Genomic DNA, 22,273 nt, shown 5'->3' on the forward strand with positions numbered 1-22,273 from the left:
TGCTTTCACCGACTTGAGAAGTACAACCAAGCACTCACAAGAACGGTAATTGAGGGAAATTTGATGGATCAGTTCGATCTTTCGCCAGAAGAATTGAATGAGTAAACTGAGAGTATTCATACACAATACTAATCTATGTAACAATAAATATGAATCTGCTTTATCACCAATGATTACACACTGTTTAATTCGTTACAATGATCTTCTGTTACTTGCATCATGGTCACAGCAAAGTTTTGGGAGTGGCATGCACTATAGGAAACATCGCATTGCAGTTGACCTCTGAGGTATACCTAGAGCGTTAAAAAGCTACTGTATTTGATATTTTTGTGGATTAATCGTCACCACAATCCAGTATCTGACAACTTAGGGTTTCCCAGCGAACTAAACACGAATAGAAAGCAACGAATTCAACGAGTATAAATCGCGTTCCCTCCAATTTCCAACCTAAATAAACAGCCTCGACAAGCAAAAGAAAACACACTTTCCGTAGTTTGGTAGCTTTTATCTTAACCCATAAACCAGACAGGGTTACGATTTGGGAAGGGCGATTACCATGCCAGAAGACTTGAACACTCCTTACCTGGAACTGGGCTGATTCCTGCTCTACCCGATGTGATGGTCCATGGGAAATGATTTCGTGTATTCCTGTGTCAAGCTCCAAGGCTTCGCGACAAAGTAGAAACCCAAACGGGACACGCCCTTTCGGTCATTAGTTCTTTCACAAGGAACAAACAAAGATTGTTTAACATTTTGTAAAAATACAAAAGAAACCCGAACGCAAAGAAAAAAAATTCCCATGCAATGGGTGCAAATAACAAACTACTGTTTCATTGCACTTCTTTGTCACAGCGCTTTGAACTCAAAATAATCAGTTATTGCATGGAAATCATTTAATGCGCGAAGAGAGAGTAAATCGTCATTTACTTTCACAAACAAATCCTTATTACGTCCTTCACTATTAACAAGATTTATTTAAAGGATATAGGCAGTAAAAAGGACACAGTAGTAAAGGTTTTTTTCCCTGGAAAAAAAAAATGATATGGTGAGGCCAGCTAGTTCATCGTGTTCACGATAAAGAGTTGCGTGAAATTGGGTTAATAGACCAAATCGGCTACCTCAATGTTGTACGAAATTCACTCTCCCGGGGTTAAGATTCTTGGTGCATTGTATTTGCATTATAATGTAGCATTCACATTTAAAGGGTTTAAACTGGGAACAACATTGAATTGGCCGATTTGGTCTGTTATGTTAATCGTTGAAAATGGTGGATTTAACATTGCATTTCAAAACTAACCGGGTGTAGTTCTTCCTTTCTTTTGCATTGCATTTTTGTACTTTGTTGTAAATGCTAGGCATAAATTTTTGTTGAAAAAAAAAATCAAATTAAACTTCACCTGCAAAGGACAAAAATCACAACGACGGGTGTATTGTGGAAACACTTTTTTTTAAAACTGTGCGGTCGCTAATCCTGTAAGCGAAAACAATAAATAGTCCTACAATAGAAACAGCTTCTGTCTGAAGAACTTGAAAATGTTTCCATGTTTCCCTTGCCAGGGCGCTTCCAACAACAACATTTTTTTAAAATTACACTCACTTACTCGGAACACATTCAAAAGGGGTCATTATATGAACTATAAAGTTAATTAGAGTAAAGGCTACATGTAATAACCAGAGGGGCTAATGGCGACAAGTGGCCTGTTAAGCATGGATGAAATATAATATTTAATTGGGAATTTAAAGAATTGGACCCACAGAAAAGATATTTATAAATCGTCCAGTGTGAAGGAACCCGGAATGCAGTAAATGTGAAGCTTAAGAATCCGGAATCCAGAGCGTGGAATCCGGAATCCATTCCAAGGTTGTATGGAATCTAAAATCCACGGATTTCGACGGAATCATAAGGAGCCATTTCGGTGGAACCGTTCAGTTTGGAATCCGGAATCCACGGCTCGGGATCCGGGATCCCATGGGCTAGGATCTGGAATCCAAGGGCCACTTGGATTCCTTTACATAGGCAAATCTGAAACTAAAGTTACAATCATAATTCTTACACACAAGACATAAGAAAAAGACAGCATACAATGAGTGAAGCAGAAATAGAGACAGGAAAGGAACGAAAGAAAAAAATGCGTAGGAAACTTTAGGTTTTCAGAAAGTTTTCCTGCCCTTCCACTACTAAATTGGACAGGCAAAAATCTGTTTTCAAAACTGAACTTGCTTCACGTAATTTGACAGTACGAACTCCGCAGTTTTTTTTTCAGATTGAAACCCCCGATACAAAAGCATTTAGAACAATTTGCCTCTTTGAGGCTGTTCACATGGAAAGAGGAAGATCCTGAAACCATGTTAACTAGATGCACCTGCGCCATGAAACGTCCATAAGAGAAAATGAAAAAAAAACAACAACAGCATGGTTGCGGCTGGTCTTTCAGTAGCTTCATTCTACCATTCGTATAAACTACAACCCTAACATAAATTTCTGCAGGTAAACCGCACGAAAACTAACCATCTCAGTACTACGAGCTTTCTTTTTGAAGCAAGCAGCCCCTACAGCTTATTGTTTTTTCGTTTTCTAACAAAATCCGTCCCCGGCCAACTCCTCGTGAAGATATTCATCTCATGTTCAAGATTCTATTGTGACTTTGCGGTTTGAAAGTACTTTCGGTGAAGTAGCACTGTTGTGACGTTTTCTGCGTATTCTTGTTCTTGGACAACGAACCATTAGTAGTGTTTCTTCCATCATTGTGGCCTGTATCTGAGGCTGCTTGTCATCTGGTTTTGCGACAAGGACATAGCGACTAAAACGTAAAGCAGAAGAAGATTCGATGAGCGTCCATAGTAACGATCTTTATTTAAGTGTCCACTGTGTTTAGTTGTGAAAATACATTGTTCGTGGTTAGTCTTACGAAGCTCGTTTCATCCCGACCAAGGGACTCATGAGAGACCTTTCTGCTTGGCAAACTCCTTGGGCATCACGCCGAAAGTCCCGTTCGCTAACAAAATGATGACAGCAATCTCGCCTTATATCGCATAAGGGTTCCAGACCGCACAAACTCACGAGTAAAAATTGACAAAAAAGTTGACAGTTACTTGGGAAAATACATCGTTCGTGAATTTGTACGGACTGAAATCCTTGTGCGATATAAGGCGAGATTGCTGTCATCATTTTGTTAGCGAACGGGACTTTTTTTGTCAACTGTGTTTAGCGCTAGGAACTAATAGGCCATTTCCGAGTTCATGTCTGCCTCCTCTTCAAAGCGAGGCTAAGTGCGAAGCGCACATATGAATAAAAACTTCATTTTCATAAGAAAAACTTCGCACTGAGACTCGCTTTCAAGATGAGGCAGACATGAACTCGGAAATGTCCTATTGAGGACACTAGACAGAAACCAAATCATATCAGAGGTTGCTTTTTGAGGAAAGGGGAAAACCAAAGTACCCAGATAAAAACCTCGCGGAGCAGAGTAGAGAACCAACAAACTCAACCCAGATATAATGCCGAGTCTGGGAATCGAACCACGGGCCACAATAGTGGAAGGCGAGTGCCCTCATCACTGCGCAATTCGTGCATCATCTAACAGAAGAGGCATCCATGTACGAGGTATTATTAAGTAGTTGTAATGATTTTAAGCAAGAATGATTATCGCAGTTGAGAGCACATACATACGTAGTTGCTAAGAAACCTGACAAAAATCCGGGAATAAGAGTAACACGAGCTCAACGACTTGCGATTGCGCTGAACTGCTCTACCCTCTGCCTGACCTATCTAGCTGTTTCGGAGCTTTAGCTGTAAGTAGGTGCACGTGAATGAATGATGAAATATAGGAGAATTTTTGCGTCATTAGAATAGGGCTCTCGTTTTCTAATCAATCAGCCGAAAATAAAGTACTGAATATTGAAAGTACATCGCATATTGAGCTATCGCTGGAAAATTTGAACGCTATATATATAAATTCAACAAAGGCAATAAACTCAACAACGGCACTTTTCCATTTCTTACCAATACTCGTAACTACTGCAAAATTCTAGATAACTGTAAACCTGACCGGGGTAGATGCGACTGTTAACTGATAATGTGTCTAATCGAGTGTGAAAACAAATACTGGTAAACAAATCATGTCAATTGATCTTTGGAAAATCCCCCTGATCAACTTAAGGATCTAAATGTACTTTCCTTCTCTAAAAGGTTCAATTGAAATTGATCTGAATTACAAAGGCAGTTTGCGCTTCTTTAAGCTTTTGTAATGATCAACCACAGGACATCATCTGACAACCGGTCAGGACCTTCGATGCAAATGCACATGGTGTATTCAAGTGCATCCGCACCGAGCCTACCGCGGAGCCTTGTTTTAATTAGCTTCATGGCTCTGAAGGAACGTTTAACAATGGCAGTTGTCACCGGTAATACATTTACAATCGCAGCTACCTTTGCCAAGTTCGGAAAAGCAGTGGCAATGTCAGTTACCACTGTCTATCAATTTCGAGAGCACTTGTTGTAAGGTGCTGTCTTTGTACCTCACAAAAAAGACTCGGCGAAACAGCTTCCATTCTGATTCCGTATCCTCAGCGTTAATGTCAGGTTGTGAGATGCCTATTTCTCCCTGAAATTGGATTCTTTGTGCGACACTGTAAAAATTGATCAGGGTTCGTATCTTTTCTATGTCATAGTCTGCCAATTTATCGTCAGTTGGGAGATGTTGTGGATCAAAAATAGACATAGCAGAGATAAGATCTGTAGACTCGATCCTTCTATTAATGTGGTCAACAATACTTTGCACGTACCGACGATAGATCTTGTGAAGAAACAAGTTATTTTCTTCCTCTGTGACCACAATGTTCTTTGTTCCAAGTTGCGCATCATCAGTGATCACTGAAGAATGATTCTTGAATCACGTGCAGGTATTTACGTTCTCCTTCAACTCCATTAACCGTCTAGTAGTGCTCTCAACCATTGCTGGTACGCTGGCTTGCAGTGCCACGACAGTATGCAGTACATCACAGAGCATGTAGATACAAGCCACAGTCTAGTATTTGGTCGAGAGAATAGCAATCCCATGTGCTTCTGCGTCACCTGTCTCAGCATAAATCTCTTTGAAAGTACTCACCAATGCTGGCAAACTTAGCCGTACAGCACGCACGGCCCTTTCACGGGCTAACCATCGAGTATCGCTAGGTTTCTGCATCTTGACTTCAGGACACTGAGACTCAGCCTGAATCTCCTTTAGTTTTCCGCTTTCTTGGGTGAATAAAAAAATGCTGTCCAAATTGTTAATATTATACCTAAGACTCGCTTTACCTCTGCGTGTTCGCTCGGAATATTTACAGCAGCCAGTTGCAATAGATGGCAACGACAGTGTACGTAAATATCGCTTGGTGCATGCAACCTCAGGCGTGTCTGAACACCAGTCCTGTTACCCGGCATGGTGCTAGCACCATCAAAACCAAGACCACGCATTTTCTCAAATGTGATGCTTCTGGATTGCAAAAAATCAGAAATATAACCAGCGATAGTTTCAGCATTAGTTTTCTTAGCTTGTATGACACCAAGTAAGTGCTCCACTGGCTTGTTGTGATGTATAGCCAACGTGCACACACTGACAGTTCTTCCTAGGAGGCTATATCGGTGCTTTCGTCTACCATTATCGAGTAATAGACGCTTCCTTTCAAACTGTCGAGGAGGCTGTTTTCCATAGTCTTGCTGATGCTTGTAAGACGTTCTACAATTGTGGAATATGACTCATAGGTTGCATTACGTGGCATATTTCTGTATGCGCTTTCAACGTGATATCCCCATTCTCGATCTGCAAGGTAACGAGACCTTCAAATGTAGTTATGTGGGGAATGTGATGTTTTCCAAGGAAATACAGTGATCGGATGAGCTTCTTCATCATTTTCCGGTTTTCTTTCTTTTCTTCCTCGCTGGCTGTTACAATCAGTTTTACAACATCACTACGCTTTTCTGCAGACTGAGAAAATGCCCTTCTCTCTACTGCTGCTAGATGCCATTCACTTTTCTCATGATTTGCTAACAGGGTTGTAGCCTTCGCCCAGTTGTTTACAGGACGTGTTACCCATGCACCTTTAGCTTGTACAGGTACTTTCTCATAGACCTCGCAAACAGTACATACCATACCCTTCAAAGTTGAATCAAAGTTCATCCAAGAGTGTTTCTTTTTCCATGAAACGTCTTAGCTTAAATTCTTCTTGTAGTTCGGCTTGTTATTCGTGCTACTACTCGATGTTGCTGCAATCTTTTCTGGTGGTTTTACTGCACAATCAGATTCACACGGTACGTGTCTTTTTCTTGGTTTACCTGTGCTGGTCGAACTCGAAGTTGTGCCAACCTTTTCTGGTGGTTGCACTGCACAATCAAAATCACATTCTGATGACGTATGTAGATCAGCGTCTCCCTTCCGTGGTTTCCTGGTTACAAATTTGTCCATGCTGTCGCTATTCAATTCATAAACAGAATGTACAGCACAATACCCGAGCCTGCTCTGAGGTCAGCAGTTTGTAATACTCCATGTTCCTTGTCATGTAATGTCCTTAGACAGGGAATACTTACTTTATGCGCACTGACCTCGTCGCGTCTGGATGATTTTTCCGATATAGTTACTTATATACTGTAATTATATCAATATTTTGGGGGGGAAGCTGGGATTTGGGGGGACAAGCTTCTACTCCTCAAATACCCTAGATAGAACCCTGCCTCTCTGAGGAAACTCGTATCTTAATGAAACGAAATGTCAATAACGTCAGGGAAAATTCCCTTATACAGAAGACATACTTTAAACAGTGGATTGTAACAACTCTAGAGAATGATCATCGCAAAGGAGAGCAAAATAAGCCAATGCAAATGAAGACAAGCGTAGGACTGGATTCCTTTCAAAATATATGATCTATTTTTTTTGGGAAGAGGATCTTCGAATAAATCCGTTTCACGGTTTGAGTCTGACAAAGTGCGTGATGCATGCATACTTGTCTCAGAAGCACGACCCACTTCAAGTCTGGTGTCTTGATAGCTTTAAAAGATACAGAAAAAGAAGATATGCCAACTAAACACTTCTTTTGGCTTACCTGCACTTGCTTGGGATCGAGGCTGACGGTGGGGGCTTGGGTAACACATTGACAACATCAGACACGTGATGATCGGATGTCTTCAGGTTAATCAAGTTCCTTGCCACTGGGTTTAGTCTCTGACCAATGGATTCCGAGCTAAGTCTAAGGCGGTATGGTCGTTCACTGGCAAATTCCTGTTCCTTTACGAGGCGGTTTTGGATCAGATCCGAAGAGGGAAGAGGTGTGGTGTTACGTGAAGAAGTTGTGGGTGTTGGTGTGATGAATTCGATGACCACCTCAGATTTGGAAACTGTAGAAATACCAAGATTACAACTAAGATTACAGAACGCAAATTTGTTTTGGTAATATTAATTAATGGGTAAAACGGCCATTTCTCAGAAGAGCGTCCGCCATGTTATGACGTCATTACATGCAGGGGAGTAACAGGAAAAAAAAAACGCACACAACATGGCGGACGTACAAGAAAAAATAACTGAAATATTGTTAATCATTTGGGGAGCAGGGATGGCGCAGTGGTGAGAGTACTCTACTCCCACCAATGTGGCCCTGGTTCAATTCCCGGTCCCGGCGTCATACGTGGATTGAGTTTGTTGTTGATTCTCTCCTTGTTCCGAGAGGTTTTTCTCTAGGTACTCCGGTTTTCCCCTCTCCTCAAAAACCAACACTGCCAAATTCCAATTCGATCCGGAATGCACGGACGCTTGTTGAGTGAGCTCCAGAGCGCTCTTAAGGTGTTCCGTGGGTAAACAAATTCCATTTCCATTTCCATTTCCACTTCCATTTCCATTTCCAAACAAAATATAGGATCCGTTTAACAAAAAAAATGGACCATTTTTCTGAGACAGGAATGTCCTTGGTAGTGTTTGAGATAAACATATTGCTCTTTGGCAAGGCATTTTGGCTCTTCTGAGCATATCTTTCAAAATAACCATCTCGTACCATGCTCTTAACTTAACGGCTCAAAAAAACATCACGATGGAAATAAAAACAAAATCCATGATACCTTGTGCACATTCAAGATGGCTTGAATTTTTCCACTTCTCTCTCTGTTTGCTTTCAAGAGCTTGCCTTTGGCGGTCTTTTGCCGTTCTTGTCTCAGTTGCTGTAACCGACTAGCTCTGCATAAAACCATAAAGTAATTTACTTTATTTGTCTTAGAGATATTAGGTGCACCATGATTAGCCAATTTAGTGACCCCAAATATAACAAAAATAAAGTACATCATCATTAGAGAACAGTATTCTGCACCATAACAGAATAAAGTTGATAGTTTTTTTTTTTTTTTTACTTCGCTAGATTCACAAGGCTTGAGATACACGTCACAAACTGCTTTGCAAAGGATAAATAATTCGCAAAGAATGCTTTATTTGTAAGGCGGTCAAACATCGGCATGAAAACGAAGGTTGACGTGAGGTCCGTGAAAAGTACTGGGCTTTCAAACGAAGGAAGGTTGGAGCCCCACCCACGCCAGCACTAACTCAAATGTACCCGGATAAGGACACTATGGCGTAGGAAACGATAAAACGGTTTTTCTCAATCTCTTTGATGCGTTTAAAAACCCAAACATCATTGAGAGCGACTACAGGGCACGGAGTTCCCAGTGTTGTGATCCTGCCAAAGATGGCACCTCTTGAAGGATACTTTGAGTCCTACAATATTCCACCCTTGGCCCCTGTCTGAGACCACTTAAATTAAACAAATCAAGTACAAGAGATGCAAAGCCTCTCACCTATCTAACACTTTGATTTGCCAAATTCCTCCATAGTAGTCACTTGTGCCTATCACGGGAATGTCGCTGTGAAAACGAACCACACTTAATTGACACAATGACATTGCCAAATTTTTTTTCGCTTTGCACGCTCGAAGATCAAGTTCGTTTTTGTGGCATATTCAAGCTGTAATTTGCAAATGTTGAGCCTTACTCATGATATTTAGGGATAACTTTTAATGAACGAAAAATGCTCTCGTCTAACTTGCGCACAAAAAACGTCCGTCCATAAATATCTCCAAAAGGGTTAACTTCGATCTCAAAACGTTTACCAAAATATACAGGTGATAAATAACGTAATAACGTTCACCAATTTATACCTTTCAAATCCAGCTGATTCTCTGGACATGTCTTTTACATCATCCTGAATTAACAATGATAGGGAACGCTTGAGTCAGTGTACTTCTCCCTTAGGCAAACACAAGAGACCTTAAAGCCTGATTCTTACTTGTATGATATTAAGCGTATGCACAACCAACAAAGGGCATACAAATTAGAGGGGCTTAAACACACGCAATCTTACGCATACTCACGACACAAAAATGGCCTGTAAATAAAACAGAGCAGAGCAAAATGAACAAAACAGGAAGAGATCGAAACGGATTGCATTCATTTGGGACAATCTTGAAAAAAGTTGGTCAGAAGTTCTTCAAGCTTTTGACAACTTGTCCACATAAGGGTCGTCATTACTCAGAGTCTTCCATATGATTTAAGGTAAAAAGTTGCCGTAAGTAGGATCTTTCATGTCTATTTTATAAGAAATGTTTGCTTCCTTGATGCTTCCCTTTTGCCAGACAGGTCGATCAGAACAACAATAGAACTGACGGGTCATTTTGTCTTCCCAATTTCATACAATTCCTTATTCAATGTCATGGAGTTGATTGTCGTCAGTATTTAATTAAATCCAAAAGATTGAGGTTCTTTCAAAAATGTATAATTTTGCATCTTAGCATTACTAGGAGCGAACAACAGCCCTACATTCCTGTCACGGCGTTTTCACAAACCGATTTATTTTCAGATTGAATTTCCCGCAAATGAGACTCCCGCGGGAGCCCAATGACCAATCAAAAGAAACTAACTTGACGTCATAGCGTTACTGAACTGGAACTGCCTTTTCTGCGGACTGGGAGAAGACTTTAGTGTTACCTACCTCTTCCGGTTCTTGAAATACAATGCCAGATTGCATGGCTCGGTAACCATCCAGAAAATCCTCTGAAAATGAAACGCAAGATCAACTGCTGTTGGTTGAGCTTGAGGTGATAGCAGAGCTAGTACGCTTTTGTTTGTTATTTATAAGCCTCTGGATGTGAAATGGTCTGTCGGGGCATTTTTGAAAGGTGTAGTTCAACATGTACGTACAGTAGGTACCGTGTCACATCATAACCCTTTGCCGTTGCAGTAACCCTCTGCACTCAGGCTCAAGATATATTATTTTTTCTCTAGGCTCTCAGAGATTGGAAAAGTTACGTTTAACGTGATGTATTGTCACGCAAAGAAAAAGACTGGCACCGGATTGATGTCACAATCTACATGTAGTTTGCATTAAGATAGTTCTTTGAACGTTAACTGATAAAACGAAGTTTGCGACATCAGCGATGTGCACGGTCTTGATTTTGTTCCTCTAAATTGTTACGCTGTGGGCCAAACTACAGCCAGTCGCCTTTTATTGAATCTAGGGGAATCGAAGAAGTCGATGTTTACTTACCATCGTTGTCCGATGTCACTTGTTCCCATGTGCTTCTTTGGACCAAAGAAGCGGCACTCTTAAAGTCACGTGGTTGTTGTTTGACAGTTTCATTGGTTGACGGATTATCTTCATGATGAAACCGCGAATGTTCTTTTGTACTTGATGTAGTACTAAGTATGGAGTCCGCCGTTTTGGGTCTTGACCGCTGGGTCGTTCTGTTATTTAGCTGGATTAAGTTGCCTATATAAGAAAGAAAACTATTGGCAAATCTTAAATTCCAAGAAAAAATCTTTCAATCTTTGCGAAAATAGTAGAGTTAAGGGTTCGCGTTCACGACAAAATTTGTGTGTTAACCACAATTGTCGCGTACGTAACAAAAACATAGAAATAATTTTAGAATAAAAGGAGATTTTCAAGGTTTTGTGACTAGCGGGAGACCGTCGTTTGTGATTTGCTTAAGCTTAGTGGAGGGATCAAGAATCGTGTTTGTCGCCATTCCAGCTGGGTTCATTGATTGATTGATTGATAACACAATAGACAATGAAGGAAACCAATTGAACGAAGCCTTACAAAGATCCAGGTGAAGGATGTGGAACGGATCCAATAAAATTAGATATTTTAATTAAAGCCGGGTAGACATTGTTGAGTTTTGTTTCTATTAATGTGCCGCTCAGAGCCTGATTGGCCGTAGAAACAAAAAGTTCTTTTGTTCCAGTCGTTATCACACTTGAATGACAAAAGTGGTATCCTGGGGTCCGTTTCTCGAAAGTCCCGAAACTTTTCGTGCGCATTAATTCCCCCCCCCCCCATCCTTTTTAATGGTGTTATGTACTCGTCATAGGTATACGGAAAACATAATTTAGGGGAAAAAAAAGTTGGATAGTAGAAGTTGTAGTATTTACATATAAATGACACTAAACTGCATTTGGAGCTAGACACTGAGTGTGAGGTGATGATGTAGCGATCAAATTTGCTTACATTTCTTTGCTCGATGAAGCGATTTGACATCACTTTACTTAAAGATCTTAGCCCCGACAAACAAGTAGCTCGAGTTTTCAATAATGTTCAGTAGCTTTTGAAATCACTTTACTGAAAGATCTTAGCCCCGACAAACAACTAGCTCGAGTTTTCAATAATATTCAGTAGCTTTTGCGGGTTGATCAAGTTTCGAAGGCTTCTTGCGTAATTCAGTTAAAAAACACTTAAAATAAAGGATATCCACCGCAAAAACAAGCACGGTGACCCCATTTTTTTAAATTGCATTTCTTTTAATGTCCAGTACATTAGTAAACAAAATCTGGACAGTACGTCATTTTCAAGCAAATCATCTCAAAGTGCCACTGCGATGAAAATTTTGCATGTCCTTTTTTCTTTAGATTTTGAAAATAGACGTACTAAATAGGTATCATGCCAATTTTTATCTGAAAATTCCCACGGAAAGTATGATTATCGTAACATAGTTTTTCGGTTTTCGCTGACCGCCATTACTCGAACGGCAAATGACCGTGAGCGAGGAAAAGGGTTGGGCCTAGCTGGATCACCTGAGGTCTGACGTCATACGCGCAACGCTCAAAATAAACCCCGCTCATTTCCCATGCCATCTATGAGATGTGAGACATCGCCGAGTTGCTTTTTGCTGATATTATATTTATTACTCCTTGATCGACTTGTTCGCTTTTTTAAACGCCACGAAGCGATGCGCGTATGACGCCACGAACCTAGTCTTGCGTGAAGACCGCTTACAAAATAATCGCAGGCTTCTCTAATGCCGTCCGAGTAATGGCGGACAGATTTTAATCGGTTTTTGGCTGGCTATTTCCCGACTTATCTCGCTTCTATCGTTCCAAATTTAAATGCATTGTATTATTTTGAATATATTGACTTAATTGACGTTGAAAAAATCCGAAATGGAAACCAAACATTTTCGTCGTAGTGGCACTTTAGGAACTAGCTTTCTAAAAAAGGCGGATCGAAGTTTTACAATTGATATTTCGGGCAAGATACGTTAACGGGAATTTCCAGAAACGGGCCCCAAGCTTTTGTTCCAAGCATATTCAAAGTCAACCATCGCAAAAACCATTCCGTAGTTAGAAACAAGTATTCTTTTGGAATACCTCGTTGCAGTTATTGTGTTCCTTGCAAAATAACTAAATAGTACTAGTTGTGACGGTAGGTATAGCGCAGTGGGAGTTTAAGCAAAGACGACGGCTACGGCAACGCCACAAAAAAAGAATATTATTGGTTAAAAAAGGCAAAATACTCGTGCTGCATTTCCGTGCATTTCTCTGCCGTTCTCCACAAAACAACAACCTGAAATCACCATATTTTAGGTTTTAACGACAACGTGGTAAAATAACAATGAACCCTTCATTTTCCGTTTTGACTTTAAAAGTGTTCGTACCGATCCAGTTACAGGATAGTTCGCACGTATTGTACAAGGCGAAGAAGACGGAATAATCTTCAAAGACTTGCGATAGCGTTAAGTTATATTTTGGAATGATGTTTTCGTTGCCGTAGCCGTCGTCTTTGCTTAAACTCCATAGTGATTGCACTCGCCTCCTACCAATGTGGCCTGGGTTCCAATCCCATAATTAGCGTCGTATGTGGGTTGAGTTTGTTAGTTCTCTACTCAGAGAGAGGTTTCTTTCCGGGTAAATCCTTTATTGACCAAGTTTTTTCAGTCAAGATGGCTGGACATTGGCCTTCTTCTTTTTTCGCTTGTTTACGGTCCTCAACTTCGTCTCGGTCCATAAACACGCAAAAAAAAAAACTTAGCCAATATCCAACCATCTTGACCGAAAAAACTTGGTCAATAACCCATATATATCAAGCACATAATACAACTACCGCACCTCTCTCTTTTTTGGCTGTTTCTAATTTCACGGAACTTGGAGAGCTTTTTGGACGTGTTGGCTTTGGAGGAAAAAGCACCTCTAGGTCCACTTTCTTCAGGGCCTTTATGCACCATCGCATGAGAGAGCTCTCACTTTTCTGCACGCTGGGGGGCCTAGAGATGTCAACTGTACCGTGATAAGCTGGTCTTTTCCAATCCGTTTTGTCCATAAATTGCGTAATATCATCGTTATGGAGCTCGAAAATGCCCTTATCTGCCTCCTTTTTACTTAAATTGGAAGTCTCTGTCATTTCTTTTTTCTGTCCCAAACTTCCATTCACGGACCGTCCATGTTTTTGCGATGTATTTTCCCGCCTGTTTCGGGCTAGCGCAAAAATCGTCACCGGAGTTACGTTCATAGAATTCTTAGAAATTTCACTCGGCGAATCGGTGCGCCTTCTGCCATTGTAAACCGGTAATACGCTTTCTTTAAGCGTTACACTGCTGTTTTGCACTCTTGAAAAGGGTGAATTTCTGCGAGTTGCTAAATGTCGTAGGTTTCGATGCCGCCGTCGATTATCACCACCGGACGCGTTCACTTTCTTTTGCCCTTGTTCACCTCCCTTGCCATGAAGCAAAGACGATAACTGCGTTTTCCCACATGAAGTCCCAGCTTCATCGATTCCTTCAACCTCGTCATGTTCGTCGAAGGCGTCCATTACTTCTGCCCTTTCCGAGACTTTACCTTGTCCGTGTTGCAGCTCCTCAAAAACTGGGCCAGTGTAACTCACCATAGAATAATCTATGTCTGGAAGCTCTTCACTTCTCTGCGTTTTTAAAGTTTCTCCATTATTGCCGTTTGTGCCATGGAATGCAGAATTTTGATCTTCATTCTGAATCTCCTCCTCAGTATTCCATACTATTGTCTTGCCACCTAATTGGGTCTTGGCTCTGTTACCCTTGGTGGCTTTGTCAATCGACAGCGCAGGTGTCTCTTCCTGTGGACCCCCTTCATCTACGGGAAAAATGGAGCACTAAAGTCACCCAAGCGAGTAATGTGAGAAATACATGAAAGATATTACGGTATGCATCGTCAAATGGGAACTGGGAAAAATCCGAGCCCCAGATGGGATTTAAACCCACCACTCTCCGTGATATAGTACGGATGTTCTAACTACTAAGATACTGGCAACTCTGTGGTGAGCAAGGGTGAAATGTGGGTATAATCTTACTATCATACTATAATACTATAATTCTTTATATAATAACACAACTTATCATCGCATTTTGATTGGTTCTTGCCTATGATCGATAAGAGGACCGACGCACGATTGACGTCACCATCAGCTTTCATGCAAATAAGGTATAATTCTTTATTATATAAAACAAATAGGCAGCATGTTGCCGTGCGTCTTTTCAGTAATAGATCACAGAAGACGTCAAAATCTGGTAAGAACATCAGTGACACACTCGGCTATCGCCTCGTGTGCCCCTTTTTTGTTGTTACCACATTTTGACGTCATCTGTGATCTATATATTACTGAACAGACGCACGGCAACATGGAATTTATTTGTTAAATAATACTAAAGTGAGACGATGATTCTTACAAATATCGCTTTTACTGTGAACCTAAAGCTGGTTACACACAAGGAAGTTTTCCTTGACAAGTTTTTTTTTACTGCAGAGTAAAAAAAAAAGCTTTCCTTGTTTTGTGCTCTTGTTCAAATGCTAGCATGACAAGTAGCAGAACTTGCTGGTCTGTACGGGTCGCCAAGGAAAACTTGTCAGGAAACTGGAGAAATTGCGGGGCTCTCAGTGGTCTTGTTCTCGTGCTTGCTACATTACTCTTCTCCTGGAACCCCTACGCTCAAGAGAAAGCTAGCCTGCGTAGGAAGTGTTTCCGTGCGGGGAATATGAAAGATTTTTCTCTCGCCCATTTTTCGCGTGGTCGAAACACCAAAAAATCTTTCATGTTTCCCTACGGAAACGATGGCTATGTAGGCTAAGAGAAACCTTGTGGAGTACCAAAATAGATTGCTAGAGGGATCGAAACAAGAAACCTCTTAAGAGCTGAATTTCCTAATTTAGATATTGCTGCACTAAAAGGTAAAAGACTGTATATCTTTATGATTAAGCTTGGAATCGTTACTGAAAAATGTACTCTTGAAAAATGTTTTTTTTTTCTTTTTTGGCGCCCCGCGTTTTCGGTTTTCGTTGTCCTCTGCGTACTTGTATTGCTGGCTTCAGTGAAAACTTGTCAGAGCAAACTCGTTTATTTGTTCACACGAGCAAATAGAACTTGTCAACGCAAAACTCGTCAAAGGAAACTTGTGGCGACCCAACGAAAATTGTCCATGACACTTGCCGAGGAAACTGCATTACACTGTAGCTCGTGCGTAACCTGCTTAACGGTGGTCCGTGTTGCTTTTTCGTTAATGAAGTTTTTAATCATTGTGCATAGATTTCTGGTGTATCATTTTATCCACTTGTAATGCACAGCCATCATTTTGGGGTTTGCACAACGCAATGTCCCCTCCTACCCACTCGAAATCGGGAAATGGAATCTTACGCATGAAAGGAAGCATAGTAACAACAACAAAAAATGCTCGGGCACGAATCTTTAACTCTGGAATCTTCGGCCAGAGAAGTGGAGACACCTTGGTAGGATACTGTACCTTTCGCTGTTCCAGCATCAGTTGCCTTTGTTTGGTTCTCTTTCGTTTGCGCATGCACTCCGTTCTGTATCGTGGCAAGGGGTTCAATTGAGAGCCAAGAGCCACCTGGGTTACTACCCTTGGACGGCGTTTCTCCTCCACCTTCTGGCATGTTCAGTACATGTGCGTTTGTCGTGGGCCTGTACGAAGCATCATCGTTCTTACTTTCGCTCACAGCATCATCCACGTTCATGTCTTCTTTAGTTTCTGTGCTCACGTTGTCACTCTTGTAACCATCTGGGTTACCAGACCTTTCTACAGAATCCTCTTTATCATTTTCCTTTGATTTCTTTGTTTTCTTTACAACTGGCTTTGGAGGATGTCTTGGCTAAGGGTACAAAATGATATTTATCCCATTCCTAGTTCCTTTAAAGGTGTGTAGCTCTACTATGATCAAGCTGTTTAGCGCTATCTACCCTCTCACTGGTCAGGCAACATGGGATTTGGCCCTCATACTTGTGCGCACTATAATCGTCTTTGAATTAAAGGAATTTGTATTTGAAGTGCGGGTTATAGACGAAAGATTAAAGTAATAATCGCACTTATCGTTCATTCATCATTCCTTTCACGGAAACACATCAGCTCAATATATGGACCTGGGGCCCGTTTCTCGAAAGTCCCGAAAACTTTTCGGGCCCGAAAAACTGTCTGTGAAATTGCCAACCGCTTGTTTTGGAAAGCCAATATTTTAACATGTTTTCAAGGTAACACAAAGAAAATTAACTGTGAAGTTTGACGAATTAAATGCTCTCCGTTCTTGAGTTACAAAGGGAATTGTGACACCAGAAAATGGCCCGTAAAGTTTCGGGACTTTCGAGAAACGGCCCCCTGCTCCCAACTCTGTGGCTTCATAGCTCAGTTGGTAGAGCATTACACTGGCATCCGAAAGAGTCATGGGTTCGAATCCCATTGAAACTGCCTGAATGTTTTAGGCGTCTATTAGAGACAACAGACCATTTTCAAATCCTCACGGCTGGACTGGATCTAGCATGAAATGGAGGCTAATGCGGGCAAATCTCTTCACACACAAATTAATTTGCCCGCATTAGCCTCCATTTCATGCTAGATCCAGTCCAGCCGTGAGAATTCGAAAATGGTCTATTGCTTAAATTGTCCGGATAAGTGTGACGATCACTTCAATCTTTCATAATCCTTTGTCATTTCCCGCTTCCTCTCTCTTGCGGTGCGCCCAGCGCACTCTAAATCCTTGTCATTTTATCTAAAATAAAATTTATTTCTGCCCAGAGTACCATTTGTTTAAATCAAGCAGTGATGTGCCTTCTCAGCATGATTTTACAGGATTTAATTGTTGCCGGAAGGTCTGGATTTTAATAAGTCTAAATTGATTAAAAAGACAAACGCAACTAGATTCATTTTGACAACGTTTTGACGTTTCGACGTTTCAACGTTTCGTTTCGTTTCGTTGCCTGACGATGACATCGGAAGATGTTGAAACGTTGTCAAAATGAATCTAGTTGCGTTTGTCTTTTTAATCAAGGTCTGGATTCTCCTTAAAACCATTCGTTTCTTCACCTGTCATATTTTCTTCCCATTCAATTTACGTCCCAAAAAGGACGTGTTGCCTGGTATATCTGCATGGACCTATGCCAATCTCAAAGGGATAAATTTTATACCGAAGGAAATAATGTTTGGAAACATTTGTGTGAACCTTTTTTTTCATAAAGAGTATATTCACTTTCAAATTTTCTGGGCGCCGCCATCTTGAATAACTGTGATGTGTTAGGGTTGCCTACTTGATTGTTTTAACATGACCTCACAGCGGCCATGTTGGAGAAACTAGGGTCGCGTTGGACGAGAAAAATATTCTTTTGGGAATTGAACTCCAATTTTATAAAAATGCTTCCTTTTGTTTTAGTATGCAAATTGCTGCTGGTCACATAAGTGAAAACACTATTGTTTTGACTCAAATAACTTTTATATTAATAACAATAGTGCAACCGTAACATGTTACAGTTATTCGAGATGACAAAAAACCGCAAAATCTAAAAACAAAAATAGGCAATTCTAAAAATTATTTACATCGGATACAAACGTTTTATTATTATTATTATTATTATTATTATTATTATTATTATTATTATTATTATTTTTATTATTATTATTATTTTAAACTTATTTCGCGTTGGAGTCGAGATTCACATCCAGAAGTTTCTTTTGTTGAGGAACTACTGGACATTACCTACCGTAATTTGTTTACCAATAAACAAACAATAATTTGAGGGACTGGGTGCTGTATTTTAAAGTGTTAATTAATCACGCATAATTATTTCTGGTTTCACTTAGACTTAGCTTCATATGAACCAAAAAACAACTTCACCATTTTAACTAGGAAGAAACGTTTTTCTAAACCAACAATTCTTCGTTTACAATAAAATTATGCTCTTCTTGCCGTGAAATTTGTCCCTAGTTTCGCAAGGTCACGTGATTTGACTGCAACAACTATAAAGGCTGACAGCATGTTATGCGGGCGCTATCGACCTATTACCTTAAAACTCTTTGGTTCAGAGTTTTCCGTAGCCACTTTTCCAACAACCGGAGCAGCGTAACCGGGACCTCCATGGCCAGACCGTAACGACTTGCTGTCGATTGATATATTACCCAGTCTGCCTCTCCGAAAGCTTGGAATAAAAGGGATGTTTCTCTTTCCTTCTTGTTTGAGAGCACCAGTGCATTGATCGCAGGAGGGCTGGCTTCCTTGTACTGGCTCGTCCTTGGCTTTCTCATCTGTTACGAAAAACGATGTTATTGATTTTACAAAATCAGAACTTAAAACCATAAGCCTGGATTACACTCGGACACAACAACAGGGCACTATTTGTTGTCCATGACCTTAGACACCTCTTAAAAACAATACAATGTGTGTAGGTGTACAGGAAATTTTCAGACTGCCGTAGCAGAACTTTACCCTGATAATCTCTCATTACACACTTATAGACACAGATTAATCCCTCACTGCAGGGAATTACACAGAGAAATTCCTCGACATATGTCTTCTGGGAATATGAACAAAGTATTCTTATGAAACAAATATGTTACGCATATTAAATAGGCCATTTTCATGCTAGATCCAGTCCAGCCATTAGAATACGAAACTGGCCTATTGTAGATATTAATAAAACACATTAAATATCAAACATTTGAGATCAACATAAGTACAATTAGTATTAAAAACACTACACCTTCACTCAGCTCTTCATCGGACTCTTCCTCCTCGAAAACAAACAAAAGTATGATGAATTTACACAATGTCAAAAAAAGGACACGTGTGGCTCACAAAAGTGGGACATGTTCAGTAACAAGATATTTCATAAAAAAAACAATAAAACTCGCAGGCGTTTTACCCTATGTAAGTAATTGCCAAGTTAATTGCCACGATAACTGTCATTCTCAAGGTAAGTAAGGATGGCCCTGTGGTAACACTCATGCCTCCCACCTCTGCGGACCTTGGATCGCATCCTACGTTCAATCAATCTCAATCTTATCCGAGGGTTTTTCTTCGGGCCCTCCGGTTTTCCTCCCTCTGCAAAATCAACTCCCAGCTTACAACTTATTCCATCTGGCTGTGCTGCTGTGCTCCTTGCTCTGCATGGGTCGTGTTCAGTGGCTGAACGACTAGCTGGCTGCACAGCTCCTTCGGTCCGACCCCGTTGAGCTGCACCCTTAGCAATTCAGTCTCTGACTGCGAGAAAGGGCGAGTAGCAAGCCAGATATTATCATTATCATTATCATTATTATTATTATTATTATTGTTATCATTATTATTATTGTTGTTATCATTATGATTATTATGATTATTATTATTATGATGATGATGATGATTATTATTATTATTATTCAAATACAATAAAAATATAAATACGATTAGCTAAATGGTGTACATGAGTGGGTTGGTCCGTCAATCTAGTGGGCTAGCCTGCACAGCAAGCATCCCATATGCAGTGCGTTGTGTGACAAATGGTATTCAGAAGTTTTGTGATATCCAGCATCCACTGTCCATGAATTAATCTCAAGCGTAACTATTTACAAATGGATCCATCTCCAATGATTAGCGCATGACGCACCCTGCAAGCAAAAAGTTCACGGTCCTTTGAAAACAGTCTTCACATAGTAACCTTACCAGTGGAGGGGTGGAGGCCATTGCTGGCTCTGGTGGCGGAGTTCTCGGTGGCGAAGAAACAGGCGAGTCACCAAATTCGGGAAGTTCCCACAATTTTGACCTGGATTGGTGCTCGGACAACGCAACTGAACTAGCCATGGACAATCTCCTTGGTGTGGAGGACGGGGAGAAATAAACTTCGGTTGGTGCGAAAGAAAGGCTGTCTGACATTGAGCTAATTGACTAGAATGAAAAGTACAGAAATGAAAATTCCAATAAAAAGACAAAAAAGAGGGAGGTTTAACGACCACATCGGTAAGTAATAATTTTTCATACCATAATACATATTTTGCGATTACTCCAAGCTTTTCGAATTGTGCAATGTACATGTCATGGCTCAGTTTTATATTTGGTTAAAAAAATTTCGAACTAGTTCAATTTCGGTTTTTCCTTTGTTTTCAGATCATGATAATCAGAATTTAAGACAAAGAACAATCAAATTTGAACTGGTTTGAAAAATCTTAAACCCGAAAAAAAAAAAAAAATAGAACCACAACATATACATGAGCGAAGCTACCTATGGCAGGATTGGTACAAAAGGCTTTAAACGACGGATCAAATATTGCTGCTCACGATGATAACCTAGATTCTTGGCAACAGCGGCGAATGGGCACCTGACAATTAACGACCTCCTTAACACCGGTAGGATGCTCTACCCATTGAGCTACTAGAACTCCCGAGGGTCCAGTACCCTGACCAGGACTCTGATTTTTCAATTCGCCTTCCACCAGTTGCCAAGCAACTGGTTTATCATCCTTCCGAAGGTCAAATTACACATTCAAACAACCGTAACGTCATCGTAACTTGTAACTTGGAACTTGCTCGTTTCACGCCTCTTTTTTGTGATAAAATACATGCCGGACGTGAACGCTGCGCAAGTGCAGCAGGAGTCTATTTTCCACATGAAGCCACCTGCGGCAAACCAGTTATATTATCGAAGCGCTACAATGGCCTTTAAATGTATGACGGGCCACGCCCCTGAATATCTGTCTTCAAAATTTTTAAAGCGAGCCGAGGTGAGCGGTCGTAGCACCAGAAACTCGCAATTGTTGAACATTCCACTTTTTAAAACCGCTAGCGGCCAAAGAACCTTTTATTATAGAATAGTTAATTTATGGAACTCTTTAGATTATTCTCTTAAACTGTGTGATTCAGTCACTGTTTTTAAGCATCGCCTGAGGACCAAATTACTTAAAGAACTGTAATTTGATACTTATATATTTTAACAATTTTTAAAATTTTATCTTTTAATTGTAAATAGGAATACATTTGTGTTAATAATGTCTTTGAAAAGCCCCCTTGGGGAAAGTCAATAAGTCTGTATGTATGTAAGTGTTTCACCTCGTTGCCATTAAATTTGTTGTTGTCATTGCTAAAACTCCTTATTTGAACCTCCAATCGTGACACACGATGAACTCTACGATAAAGGCACCCAATCAGCTTTGGCCAATTTAGAAGAGAAAAAAAACACAGACCTCTTTTTCTTCCTGTTGGTTTTGTTGCTCAAGGTCTGGTGGTGGTCTTCCTTGCATGAACCAAGACGTCTTTAACTGCAGGTTTGGAAAAGGAACCTGTAACGAATGGCGATTGCTTCACTGAGACAGCATCTTCAAAAGTTTGATCCACAAAATTAAGTTTCTGGCACAATAAAACATTTTTCCTTAACTTAAGATTTCTTTTTGTGTGTGTGTGTGCAGTACAAGTGACATAAATTTCAAAATTGAACACGTTTTACCAATTGGTATTTGGAAACAAACATAACGCTCAATAGCGAAATATCATTATTCTTTTATTGTAGAAACCTCCCTTAAAATTTGTTAGACAAAAAGTTAAGACAAAGCTGGGCAATTGCAAATCATTTGTCGCAAGGCACACGCAAAAAAAATTTATCCCTGAGTTGACGTCACAAATTGTTCCATTCTTTATGATGCAACAGACCCAAGCCTTAATTAAATAGCTGATTACTATCATCTATTTCTTTCTTCCCCAATCACTGATCGAGTCTGGAGG

General features: G+C 40.3%; 1 protein-coding gene across 1 annotated transcript in view; it reads right to left on the reverse strand.

The window, feature by feature from the left end:
• Nucleotides 1-2,534: 2,534 nt before the first annotated feature.
• The window catches only part of LOC137989107 (uncharacterized), a 49,957-nt gene continuing 30,218 nt past the window's right edge, over nucleotides 2,535-22,273 (reverse strand). The window contains 14 exon segments of the mRNA XM_068834986.1: nucleotides 2,535-2,801; nucleotides 7,081-7,372; nucleotides 8,087-8,155; nucleotides 8,158-8,201; nucleotides 8,813-8,878; nucleotides 9,172-9,215; nucleotides 10,002-10,063; nucleotides 10,557-10,778; nucleotides 13,391-14,386; nucleotides 16,048-16,414; nucleotides 18,593-18,831; nucleotides 19,287-19,317; nucleotides 20,225-20,446; nucleotides 21,739-21,834. Of these exon segments, the coding sequence (XP_068691087.1) occupies nucleotides 2,627-2,801; nucleotides 7,081-7,372; nucleotides 8,087-8,155; nucleotides 8,158-8,201; nucleotides 8,813-8,878; nucleotides 9,172-9,215; nucleotides 10,002-10,063; nucleotides 10,557-10,778; nucleotides 13,391-14,386; nucleotides 16,048-16,414; nucleotides 18,593-18,831; nucleotides 19,287-19,317; nucleotides 20,225-20,446; nucleotides 21,739-21,834 (2,925 nt within the window). The 3' untranslated portion in view covers nucleotides 2,535-2,626.

Source organism: Montipora foliosa, unplaced genomic scaffold (assembly GCF_036669935.1).
Source record: "Montipora foliosa isolate CH-2021 unplaced genomic scaffold, ASM3666993v2 scaffold_440, whole genome shotgun sequence".
NCBI lineage: Eukaryota > Metazoa > Cnidaria > Anthozoa > Scleractinia > Acroporidae > Montipora > Montipora foliosa.